Source organism: Leptidea sinapis, chromosome Z (assembly GCF_905404315.1).
Source record: "Leptidea sinapis chromosome Z, ilLepSina1.1, whole genome shotgun sequence".
Taxonomy (NCBI): domain Eukaryota; kingdom Metazoa; phylum Arthropoda; class Insecta; order Lepidoptera; family Pieridae; genus Leptidea; species Leptidea sinapis.
Genome location: NC_066312.1, coordinates 16,109,694 through 16,123,287, shown reverse-complemented (window position 1 = coordinate 16,123,287; position 13,594 = coordinate 16,109,694). Strand labels below are relative to the sequence as shown.

Here is a 13,594-nt window from a genome sequence, read left to right as displayed (position 1 = left end):
TTCGGGTATATTGGGACAGCTTCTGATTATTGACTGCTAATTACAGACAGTAGAAGGTAGTAATTTATCTCTATGTGTAGTTAGTATATTGGGAACGGCCATAAATTTATTAATCAAAATGTATTTATAACCTTAGAATTTAATAACTAAGATTATAAAATTTTAAAAGCTCGAAACTAAATATTAAATTATTACAAGATTTTCCAAATTAATCAAATTTATGATGAAAGTGTAAGTAACATTTTCATTGAATCAGTTAAAGGTAATAACCGGGCGTCAAGTGGAGCTCTATAATTTTCCTCTTCAAATACTTATCGTGGCTGTTGAAGGACGCATAAATTAAACATGAATTTATACGTTAGCATGCCTTTATGAGTGCTGTTGAGATAGCTTAATCCAACAAGATTATAGGCTGTTTTCAATAACCTATCTATCCTTAGTTTAACTTACTAGACGTAGACAAATCTATCCTTTTACGCTTACTTACATTTCAATATAACCTATTGACAGATAGCATTAGACTATAACTATATTGGACATAACTATGGCTGGATAAGATCTTCTCATTAAACGGTGACAGCGATGTATCTGTAACTTAAACTAAGGGTAGATGGGTTATTGAAAACGGCTATTAGACGTTAGGAGATCGACGACTTCCATACTAAATTACAAGCTTTTATTGAAGTTTCAGTGATTGGTAACGTTGTCAAGCATAAATATTTCTACTTCTCCTTAGAAGGCGAATTTTAATTCATAACTTTTATATGTTTAAACAATTTGTTATTTTTAAACTGGAAACCCTCACTTCTGGGATTAATTATAAAAATTAAATTAGTATATTTTTACATGCATAGCACAAGGAATAATCTTTTAAGATGGTACGGAGCCCTATGTGTAAATGTCTGACTCGCACTTGAGCACTTCTTCTATTCTGCTATTATTTCTTACATATTTTATAAGCGGAGTTTTATATTTCACAAGGAGGGAAAGTACCTTAAATATTGTAGATGTAATATTTTACTGGAAGAAGACTTTTTTATAATATAAAGCTAAGTTTTCTTCTGTGTAAAAATAATTAAACAGAAAATTTGGTATTTCCATTAATTTTTAGTAATAAATATTTTTGAATGTAATTTTTTTGAAAAATCATTGGGGTCGATTTCCAAAAAAAGTTCAAGAAATTAAAAAAAAACCTAAATATGCAGTTATTGGTTTCTTATAAATCGAGGGCATGATTCCTTTCACAACTTTTGTCTAAGTCTTGTAGTTTCCGACTTGGCCATCTTGCCCTTCTTAGAAAACCACCCTATATAGCTTAATGACACAATAGACATAGTTGCAGTATGTCACTCAAAGGAGTTATAGATCTTAAAATAAGATTCTTCTACAATTTATTATATTGTATCAACTTCAGAATCAGCTCGAACGATTTGATTGCGATACTTCATACATAGAGACTTCGCTTGTGTGTCTTCTACCGCATTTGTCATGGGAGATGTTTAAAAAAAGTTTTGGACCTCATCCCTATCACCTAGTTCCACCATTGCTTCACACACTAGAACTAAAATATCTTCACCACCATGTAGATGTGTGCCGTTTCAAGATAGTACGGAATTCGTCGACACAGCATGCGTATATTTAAATTCAAATTCAAATATTTTTATTCAAAATAGGATTCAAAATCACTTATTGAACATCAAAAACTACCACCCATTCAAAAAAGACTGCCGAAGAATGGGCGAAAGAGAGTCAGCGGGCGGCGGAGATACAGCACGATAAAAAAGGAAGTGAATTATTGTTACTGTAACCTATTTGGATTGACAATTCGTAAACAGTCAGCAATATATCAGCGTAGCGTAGCCTCTTTCTTTAGTATATTACTCGACCAATGTATAGAAAGAACGTCATTGCAGTGGACAAAACAAACTTGCTCATGCAGTAGTTACTGTACACTGTTACACTGTTAGGCTATAAATGTTACTAATTTTATATCTATTCAGGGCCCATTACATTTTAATACCTTGATTGCCAATCACATTAACAATTAATTAACAGATCGAAATTTGTGAACTCGTATTTATCCGAATAGTTGGAATACTGTTCGAACTGTATGTCGTATATTATTTATACATATATTTATCCACAGCTACTCATGCCATACTCTTTGCTCATGCCCGTTCCAGAGATTTACGCTTGAAAGGAAATAACGTGATCAAAGCAGCCCGTTATACCACCCGCTGCTGTACGACCTTTAACAGTTCTCATTATAATCATACTCAGGTAACACTTTGAAACAAGAAATTATCATCTTTTAAATTATCAGCTTGAACGAGGTTCAGTTTTATCGTCCATGCCATTTTCATAAATATTAAAAGTTGCAGGTGGAATTGTGTAAGTCTTCTGTTTAATTTTTAAACATTTTGAAATAACTCGGGCTTGGTGCAAGACGACATAAAAATAGGGAATAACATATAATTGCATTTTTTATGTTTTATCGATATATATTATAATAATTATAATTCGTTATAATTATAGCCCAAAATAATTGTTCTAAGGCAACATAATAAATTGTTAACAATCTAATTTAGTCAATTAATTTTTGGTATTTAATAACTATATTTTGTGAACAATTGATAGTTTTTATATTAACAAACCATTGTGTTATTTAGTTCGAAGGTTGAGGATTGGTTTTCCCGCTGTGTCCCGTTTGGTGTTACTTCTTATAACAGCGTAAATTTTGTCCGCATTACGCCTCTATCAGTGCTGATCCAAATTGAGTCGTAAATTTAGCTCCACGAATCATATAAAACCCGGTCAAGGGCGGAGCAAAAATGAGGGGTTCCCTACCAGTTTTAAAATAAAAGATACATAATTATTTAGTAAAAGCACAGAGTAGCGACGAATGCTTACGTAATGTAAAAGTGAAAATTTATAAGTCTGTTAATGTTGAGAGTTTATTGTATAGCGATATAAAGTACACAGCTTATTTTATTTTAATAAATCATTGAATTTAAAGAAAATTAAATTATTTTTAAGATTCCTTTTTTAGTTTTTCTCAAATATAATTTCGAATAATATATTTAAAAGGTTCGGGATCTTCCTACATCGTGTGTTTGCCGTATATTTTTTGAAGTGAAAATTTCTTTAGCCACTTTGGTCACTTTTTGGATGGGTCTCTCGTGATATCTCGTGAGTTCGCGTCACCGAAATGCTTATGGCAGTATATCTGTAGCTATACAGCTGACGTATTGTGCAACTTTAGTGATATGTATATCTTATAAGTGAAATTGAATGGATTTAATGAAAAGTTCAATGTGTATATACTGTTCATAGTCGTAATAGTGTTTTTATTTGATTAATATTATCTTATTGAAAATAAGTTTAAAAAATAAATTTAAATTAATAATTTACTTGTTTTTGAAACATTATGAAATTCCAAATGTTTAACGGTAAGTTTCTAAGTTTTCATATCTGTCTATTATTCTTTTTTTATTTATCTTCAAGATCCTGGGTTAACATACAAGGCCAAAGTCATTTATTATAATATATCATCCATCTGTGATAAGTGTATCAAAACAAGTAAATCGGACAAATTGAATTGGGTGTAAATTTTTCAAAGATTCTGTAAAATAACTAGATACGACATACGAGCAAAGCTAATTTAGAACGTATAAAAACAGTCTATATTATTATAAAAATTAAACTATGATAATATTTAATAAACAAGTTCCCTATTCAATTAATCAAATGTGTCACTCTTAGTTATTTTAATGTAGTGAAAATATCAATACGATTTTCCATATATAAAAATATTTAGTAATATGATATTAATAATTTTCGATTGTCATATTTTAAGGATTGTGATCGGATGTAGAAATTTGCAATAGACCGAAATATATTTGATCTTTGTTATGTAGAAACCGCATAATATGATAAACCGTAAACCAATCCCAGACAGGACAAGCCGAGCCACAATTGAGTTGCTGACGCCAATCTGCTGTCGTGTGATGACAAGAAACTGTTCCTCCATTTCCTAATGTTATAATATATGGGATTACATTGTGAACGTAAGTAAAAACTGAATAAACAATTGTATTTTTGTTGTTATAGAGTTTATTTCTCGGTTCACCAGACGAAGGTTGTTTGATATATATTAGACCAATTTCTTATAGGAATTCGATGAATGATAATGTCAAGACACATACCATGGTATATACAGCTGAAGCGTAGCATCCTCGACGAAGGCTTCGCCAACAGCAACAAGATTGTATAATCGGCATTGTAACGGTTCTGGAAGCAAAAATTATTATTAAAATATTTTACTTTATACTAGATATATTATGTCGTAGTTATATTGTCAAAGCTGATATATTACAATTTCACAAGTGATATTATAATTACTCGGTAAATTCAAATTCAAGTCAAACGTTAAATTGTAATAAATGATTATTACAATTTAACGGCCTGGTTTAAGTGAAATGTCACTAAAACAGTGTGTCAGAGACATCACAATGGTAATGTCTCGGACACATTGTGAATATAAGTATATTATACATTATATAAGTAATTAATATAATTTTTTTAATTAATTAAAGTTATATATGTTTAAAGTTAAAAGAAGCCAAGTTTTATATGACGAAGTAAACTTTGCTCTATCTAACATCGTGTACTGGTTTAACGGTTAACTTATTGTTAAATATATTAAATTTACCGCGCAAAATGTTAAAACAAATATTTTATTAAACGGAGAGGTGGTAAAACCAGTGGAATCTGCTATATTTGGGGCCCCCATATTGAAGGATTAGATTTAAAAAAAATAGACAGTTAACTGACATTGATACGGCGTGACTAGTATACTTTAGTTATATTTATAGTATTATGTCCTATGATATATTGTTATGGCGTAGTGCAGCCGATATTAATACCATCTTTGTGCTGCAGAAAAGGGCTATTCGCTCTATTTATAACCTAGGTCCTAAAGAATCATTAAGAGAATAATTTAAAGAAATAAAACTAAAGCTCGAAACTGTGATAATCATAACTTTAACACGAGGAACAAACATAAACTTGCTATGCCTACAACTCGGCTAAGTCGAGTTAGTAAGTCTTTTGTGGGGCGATCTACGCACAGCTTTTAAACGAAATCCCAGAAAGTGTTCAAATACAAAGGTATTACGATATTCAAAATAATTGTTAAAAAATGTTTTGTGTGGTAATGTTTACTATAACATAGGTGACTTTTTTAATTGGATTAGATTGGGAATGGATCGACCTTCCTCGACCATTACTTATTAGTAATAAGTGTATTTGTACAATATTACTTCGTAAACATATTTTTTGATGAAAAAAAAAGCCCTGAGCTGAGTTTGTTGCGTCCATACTTGTCAGGTCTAAGGCATTCTTTTTAGAATGGGTGGTAGTCTTTGACTTTCAATAAGTGAAAAATATTTGAATTATATACGATATAATTATAAATGTAGGTATATTACAAATGATGTAAGCAGTGTGAGGCATCGAGGGAAATTTGCAAAACAATAATAGTAAACATACAATAGGAGTGTGTATGCAATTTTCCATCTGAAATTATTGTTAAAATAGTAGTGAACAAGGGCCAAACCAGTTCTGGCACTTTTCGCCCGTTGCGGCCCGTGCGTTGTAATTAACAGTGTAAATTTGTTTTTGGGACCTACTAGTAAACAAAGATCGATTTGCTTAGATAAAAGTTTGCTGATTAGACTAAGGCATAACTTAAAAATAATAACTGTATAATAAATACAAGAAACAGACCAACCAGAGACGGCCTCTTAAACTAACGACCAGTGTAATTTTCAAAATATCATTGCCTTACAATATCACTGTAGTGTACCCGTGACATTTACAATGTCACTAAAAGCAGGCCGTTAAATTGTAAGAAATGAAGTCGATTACTAGTGATATTATAAATAATCTACTGTTTAATTACAATATCAATAGTGAAATTGTAATAACACGGCTTCGACAATATATCTGCGACATATACACAATTGTCTGACCCAACAAACGTTGTTGTGTCAATAGAAAAAAAAATTAAGTATACGGAAATAATGTATTCTAAAGCCATCGAAAATATGTAACCGAAGTTAATAAGTTAAAAATAAAACAAAAACGTATAACTAAATTATTATATAATATTATGTAGTAATAAAATGATAAGGATTATTTTCGTATTTTTGCAAACAGCTTTTCCATTACCACTTTATAATTGCCATTTTTTTTAAATGGATATAGTATGTTCTCCTTAAGAGATAATAATAAGCAAACGGGAACTTATCTGTAAACCTCAATAAGATACACTATTCCACCATACATTATTTTGTTAAATCTCAAAGGGTTTAGACAGTGTTTTCGTAGATAGCTCCCAGACGAACAAATATCGTAAATGATTCCTAAAATGTATAGAATAACTTAATAAATTATATACTAAGCCTTCTTCCAGAACTACGCCATCTATTGGTGAAATAGCATGACAATCGACGCAGTAGTTTTTGATTTTATCGCGAGCAGACAGAAAGACAGACGCGGCGGAGAACTTTGTTTTATAATATGTAGTGGTTATAGTATTTGTATATTTATGAATTTTAATGAATTGTATTTGCCGTGATGCTTAGTTTAGTTGTACTTATAGTTATACATTTTTAGAGGAAGTTTGTTTAACAGCGTAAGTTAATCATACGTTAGAGTTAACTTGCAGTCCATGTTCATATCAAATAGACTACAAAGAGATTAAGCTCTTAAATCACTTATGCAGTCAGTCAGTCTTTATCGACTGCCACACATTGCCTGTAAAGATCGAAGTCTAATTCTGCTGTCACACATAACGGAGCAGTCGACAAATTAACACCGCTGGATCAACCGCTCTATATCTTGCTAAACATTGCTATATCTTTATGTTATAGATAGGTATTCAAAGATATCTAAATTCATAAACATTATGACAAACCAAACAAATTGATTTAGTTTTGTTATAATCATTTTTTACAATGACAAATCATTGTAAAAAATGACTTTATCATAACTAATACAAATTAGTCTATAGCCAAATTAGTCCACGTGAAAATGTATTAAGCGAATCTAAGCCGGTATATCATAACACATTGGTAAATGTTCCTTCAAAGGCTTTCTTGCGCCGCCATTCATTTTCTCGGGAAAAAATTCTAAACAAAAAATACCTTACCTTTGTCCTTTTTGTATTGTGTGTAGTGTGTTTAAAATTGAATAATGATGCATAGGGCAGCTAAGGCTTAAATCAAACAAGAAAAAAAAACAATCGCTTAGTTTAGTCGTACTATAAATTGTTAATTATGTTGTTAAAATTGTTGATTATGGGTATCACAACGGTGCCTAATTCTGTCGTGAATCAGTAATGTGTAAACATTACTGTGTTTCGGTCTGAAGGTCGCTGTAGCTAGTGAAATTACTGGGCAAATGAGACTTAACATCTTATGTCTCAAGGTGACGAGCGCAAGTTGCAATGCTCATTTTTGGGTTTTTCAAGAATCCTGAGCGGCACTGCATTACCATCAATTACCATCAGCTGAACGTCCTGCTCGTCTCAACCCTTTCTTTTCATAAAAAAAAATCTTTAAGAGACAGACAATAAATGCCATAGCTTTCTGTAGACCTATGTAACATATACACATATCCACCATACATTATTTTGTTATATCTCAATGGGTTTAGAAAGCGTTTTTGTTGAAAGCTTCCAGGTGGGTTATTTTTTTCCAACACCTCCAACAAATATCGTTAATGTATACAAAAATGTATTCAAAAACATAACAAATTATGCTCAAACCACGCTATCCATTGGTGAGTAGTATTTGATTTTTGAGTTTATCGCGAACAGACAGACAGACGCGGCAGAGGAGTTTTATATGGTATGTAGTCATTATTTAAACCTTTAAGTTGTCATTTAAGATAAATGAGATTGGAAATTAATAAATCCTCATCTTTGAAGTTCTTTATCAAAATGTTTATGTTTTTAGTGAAAAAATAATTGTTTTCTTTGTGCTAATTCATACTTACGATACATTTTTCTATTCATCATTCGAAATCGAATGATCTATCGCTTATATTTTTGGGATCTATACCAAGGATTAACACGTTTTTGAACTTGTTGACATGCCTTATATAATATGTTGAATACCATTACGGACACGTGATACTTGAACGTCGAGTTAAAAAAAAATACTTTTGAGAATGCCATCCACACGAAAGACGCTCGGTCGGACTTATAGGGTATTTATGTATATCCAAATCTCCACCAAAAACATTATGGTATCAGAATTACATACGCTATAAGTCAAATACTTTTTTCTTAATCTTTTACTCTTGCCTGAACCGTACTTAACGCATCCATTTAATGGATCAAAAGTATTTTACATCAAACTAGCTAAACTGACAGACGTTGTTCTTTTCATAATTAAAAAAATCTCTTGCGGGAAAAAACTCCTGGAAAATTCTGCCTCTATTCGGCTAAAGGAATATTCCTACCAAATTTCAAGTCTCTACGCCTTATTGCTCCAGAGATATCGTGATGGGTCAATACATAGGTTTAAATCAGTAATTGATTTATAAGAGTTTTATTTAATAATACTATGTGTATGAGTGAGTATTAGCACAGAGTAGAGATGGATACTAACGTACACGTAACGTACAAATAAATTATAGTTTAGAAAAACTAAAAAACATGCTTTATGTAAAATTCTACTAAAAAATAGAAAATAAATTTAAATTGAAAATAGTATAAAAAGAAATATATTTTATTGTAAAAATGCGTGGGGTGTAGAAGAATTATTATTTTAATAATATCTTAAAAAGCATCCCACGCTTTTTTACAGCAAAATATATTTTTTTTACACTATTTTCAATTTAAATTTATTCATTTTTTTTTATGGAATAGGAGGACGAGCGAGGTCACCTGGTGTTAAGTGATCACCGTCGCCCACATTCTCTTGCAACACCAGAGGAATTACAAGAGCGTTGCCGGCCTTTAAGGAAGGTGTACGCGCTTTTTTTGAAGGTAGGTATGTCGTATCGTCCCGGAAAGCTCATTCCACAGCTTTGTAGTACGAGGAAGAAAGGTCCTTGAAAACCGCACTGTGGAGGACCGCCACACATCCAGATGGTGGGGATGATATCCTAACTCGTGGCGTGTCGTAAACAACTCTTCGGAACACTCCCCGTGATAAATGCGGTAGAAGACACACAATGAAGCGACGTCTCTACGCAACGCCAAGTGATCCAGCCTATAAATTGTTTAGTTGAATTTTATATAAAGCGTGCTTTTTAGTTTTTTTAAACTATAATTTATTTTTCATTTTTTAGTTAATTTTTCTATAAAAGCGTATTTTTAAAAGTATTAAGTACTTTAACATCTATTCCTGCCTTATCGACTATAAATAAAAATATATAAATTGACAAAAATCTTAGTTTGCTTTTAGATTGAATAATGGAATAATCTTATCAAATTAGTGTATTGTCATCGGTCCTCGATAAATCTACAAAGTTTGAATGAAATCGGTCCGTTTAAAGTGGGTTAAAATCGCGTCTAAAGGAGTCAGTTACATACATACATACAAACATACAAGTGAAGCTAATAGAAAGCGTATAAAAAGAGGATAAACGTTATTACTTATAATTAATAAAAAAAAATATTAAATTTAAGTTTAGTAAGAACTCCTGCAATGGAGTGATACTTTTACGTGGCCAGTTCGTAAACGAAATAGTAATTATATATTCAGTTTGCGTCCGAAACGAAGAAGACGAGTATATGTCATTACCTACTTTAAGCTGGAGTTATATTATGGTCTTTTCCCTTTCAGAATGTCACGTAAGTAAATTACTTGACTGACGTCCTGTCAACGTGTCTCCAAGGCTCTAATATACCCCATTGAAGAATGAAAGTGTTATACAGTTGAAAATGTAATCCCCAAAATGTAAATCTATTTACGCAAGAATTATATCCTTCCTAATTTTATAAATGTAAATGTAAGTTTGTTTGTTTGTTTGTTACGCTTTTACGCCGGAGCCACTGAACCTGTTTTGATGAAATTTGGTACAAAAATAGACAGCCATAGACTAGAGCTTGGGAAAGGACGTAGGCATATTTTATCCCGGAAAAATCAAAGGCTCCCGCCGGATTTGTAAAAAATTTAAATACAAGTCCGCGTACGAAGTCGTGGGTGTGATCTAGTAAATATAATATAATGCATATATATTATTGTCTTAATGTATATTCTAAGTATGCAATAGAACATTTTGCAGACAGACATACAAGTTGCACCGCCATTGTAGAAACAAGAACCGGCTGCACTTTTTTCGAACCAATACGATACCGATTTAGGGAACTTCAACCATACCGCATACTCCCAACTTAAATCTGGCAACGCATCTTGATCCCTGGTGTCATGGATGTCCATGGGCGGTTGCTTTACCAAGTCCTATAAAGTATGCCCGTGTGTCCTCTTAAAAAAAAATAAACGAGCGTACAAACATCTGATCTCTCGCAACACAGTCGGAATGATGTAATACAATTTATTATAATTAAATTACCCATTGATACCCAGTCATCGAGCAAGGACCAATCGATAATCAGGGATAAAAATCTATATAGATATACTCAGCAGCCGGCATTCGGCTTAAATATTTAAATAATATAATAGTCACATTTATCCTTAGAATAGATTCACAAGGAGTTGTGAGCTAATACAGTAAAAAGCTAGTAAAATTATATCGCTCCGGTAAACACCACTAGGGATTGTAATTACGCGATCAAATACTCCATCAGTGACGCATTGCCAAATGGGCGGAGCGAGACATCTATAAACAAGTGAGCGTGAGCTCCAATAAATTTTTTTACGTGAGTGCTTCAGTAATTTTCTTTCAATAGTGGGAGCCAAAACAGAAAAATAATGACACTAAAATATAAGTATACAACTTGGAGTTGTAGTATACGAGTACATATCTTTTTTTTTATCTTTTATTTATTGTTCAAAATATACAAGACACAAACTACTAAACAATTTAAGCCGTCCTCAAGAAACTTAAGTGCTTATGTGAGGAATAGCGAGTTCACTTATTCTAAACTTAAAATATTTTAATATTAAATAATTATTGTTCTAATAATATTCAATTGAAGTCGAAAAAAAAAACATATAATGACATGACTGAATTAAATAGCAAAGGAGACGAAGCAAAAAAAAAGTAGAAATATTGAAAAAATGAGACAACGAGACACCCAGACTGTGCTCATTAGTAATAGGCAGGAAATGCCTAGAGTATGTGGTCAAGATCAGCGGCGCCCTAAAACAATGATTTTGTATTTATGTGATGTAGAGACGATGTAGAGGTATTTATTTGTTTATCTATCATACAATTTCTTTTTATACCATTCGAAAGCCAAAGAATCATAGACGTTTTTACGTTGTATGAGGACTGTGAGTTATTGCAAGTAGTGGAAGAAAAGCACCTTCATTTTTAGGTTTCTGCATTACACAGCTTTCAGAATATCTTTCGACCAGGAGAACCTACGTGCTCGTATATATTATAATCCTAACCTCTCGTTGATATTATCTAATTCTTAAATATTAGTGGGAAATAGTTATATATAATACTGGTTGTTATAGTGAGGTGTTCGTCAAATAGTCAAATTAAAAAATAGATCGTACGAAACAGGTTGTTCGCCGACTTTTCGGATCGACTTATTTGTAAGAGAGGACGTAACCAGACACACTATAACACAAATTATCTTGCACCAAACTAGGCATAGCCTGTATTATGGGTACAAGATAATGATATATTTAATACAGTATAATTACTCAAACATACATAATTACATAAAAACATCCATGACTCACAAACAAACAACCATATTCAACATATAAATGTTTGCACCTACCGGGATTCGAACCCAGGACCTAAGTTCAGTAGGAGGGTCACTAACTGGGCTATATGGGTCATCATGCCAGTTTATCACCTTCATCAGTTCCATATCAACAATGTATCCCTAGATCCGTTATAGAGTCGCCCCGTTATAAAGAGCTACTTCCAAGGATTAGTGACACTCGCAGATTAGCGTTGAGGTAAATAAGTTACACTGCAGTGCATTTAGCACCACCATACTGTCGCTGATTCTGTCGCTATTCACTTTTTGATATATCGGCGGCAGCTTCCATAATGGCAATTTGGATAATGGAGCTGAGCGTGCACAAGGTTGGTGGTGTTCGTACCTTGACGTGCTTATCAATAAAAAATGAAAGCCGAGGATTCAACATATTCTATTCTATATTATTATTATGTCGACGATACAGCCTGACCTTTTTGAGTATTGGATGAGAGCTGATTTTACGTTGTTGTGTATTTTTTTATGACAATAAGGGACAAGACAATCAGGGCATTCAGCTGATGGTAAATGAGACGCCCTGCCCATTACACTGCAGTGCCGCTCTGATTTCTTGAAATATCCAAATGATCTGATTAGCACTACATTTGCCCTCGTCTCCTTGAGACATAAGATGTTAAGTCTCGTTTGCCCAGTAATTTTTCTAGCTAGGGCGCCCTTCAGACCCAAACCCAATAATGTTTATACATAACTGCTTCACGGTAGAAATAAGCGCCGTTTATTAGATAGTAGATTATGGGTAACACCCATAATCTAGCTTAGAAGGTAGGGTCGCTAACCACTCGGAATATATATATGCTATATATTTCATTGTCTATATTACATCACTGATATAATTTCGAGAAAAAAAAACGTGAGTGTCTACCACACTACATACTGTTACGAATCCGCGACCTCTCGGGTTCCGTCCGAGCGCTCTTTCCAACTGAGCTAACCATTTTCAACTCTCAGGTCTCAGGGCTTGAGTAGGTTATCAACTGTAAAGTAGATTCTGTGGATGGATCTGATTTGTAACGCGAACATAACGAGCCGGTCGTGACGGCTCTATCTCATTCAGTTAAATAAGTTTTTACAATTAAAATAATACATCAACTCAAAGAATCTAGATGGTGTCTTATTTGTCAAATACGTACCTTGAAACACACACACACTTGAGCGTACCTAACATAGTAATAGTAAATAGAGATAATTGAAATGGCTTGCGAGAACAACCAACATGGGAAAACAAACACGGCAAGACTTTTCACTCTAACTTTCTGGCAGTCGTCTAATTTTCCTTAGACGTATCAATTGATATTATAAATAACTTACTCTTTGTGACGTGTTTTTTAAATTCATGCATTCTATTGAAGTGAAACTTCTTTGCACGAATGAGGGTTAAATTTTTACGGATAAAACGCAATAGAGTGACACGAAAATGTGGGACATTTTTGTCTAAGAAGAGAGAGTGATTAAGACCGATTGATAGAGAGTGAGAAAGGGCGATCGTAGCATGAAGCACATAGCACCGCTAAGTAAGTAGAACATCTTTCCTAATAGCGCACCACAATGTAAACCTGCACGATACAACGCTAGTAGAGAAGATGTTCTTCTTACTCGCGGCGCCTAACCTGCACGAAACAACGAAGTTGAGGTTTTAATTCAATTAACATTTTT

General features: G+C 32.9%; 1 protein-coding gene across 2 annotated transcripts in view; it reads right to left on the bottom strand.

Annotated features, from left to right (window-relative positions):
• LOC126978796 (uncharacterized) overlaps nt 1-13,594 on the bottom strand; it is a 106,935-nt gene that overhangs the window by 72,551 nt on the left and 20,790 nt on the right. For both annotated transcript variants that reach the window (XM_050827872.1, XM_050827873.1), the window contains exon 2: nt 4,206-4,290. In XM_050827872.1, the coding sequence (XP_050683829.1) occupies nt 4,206-4,280 (75 nt within the window). In that variant the 5' untranslated portion in view covers nt 4,281-4,290. The remainder of the gene's footprint in view (nt 1-4,205; nt 4,291-13,594) is intronic.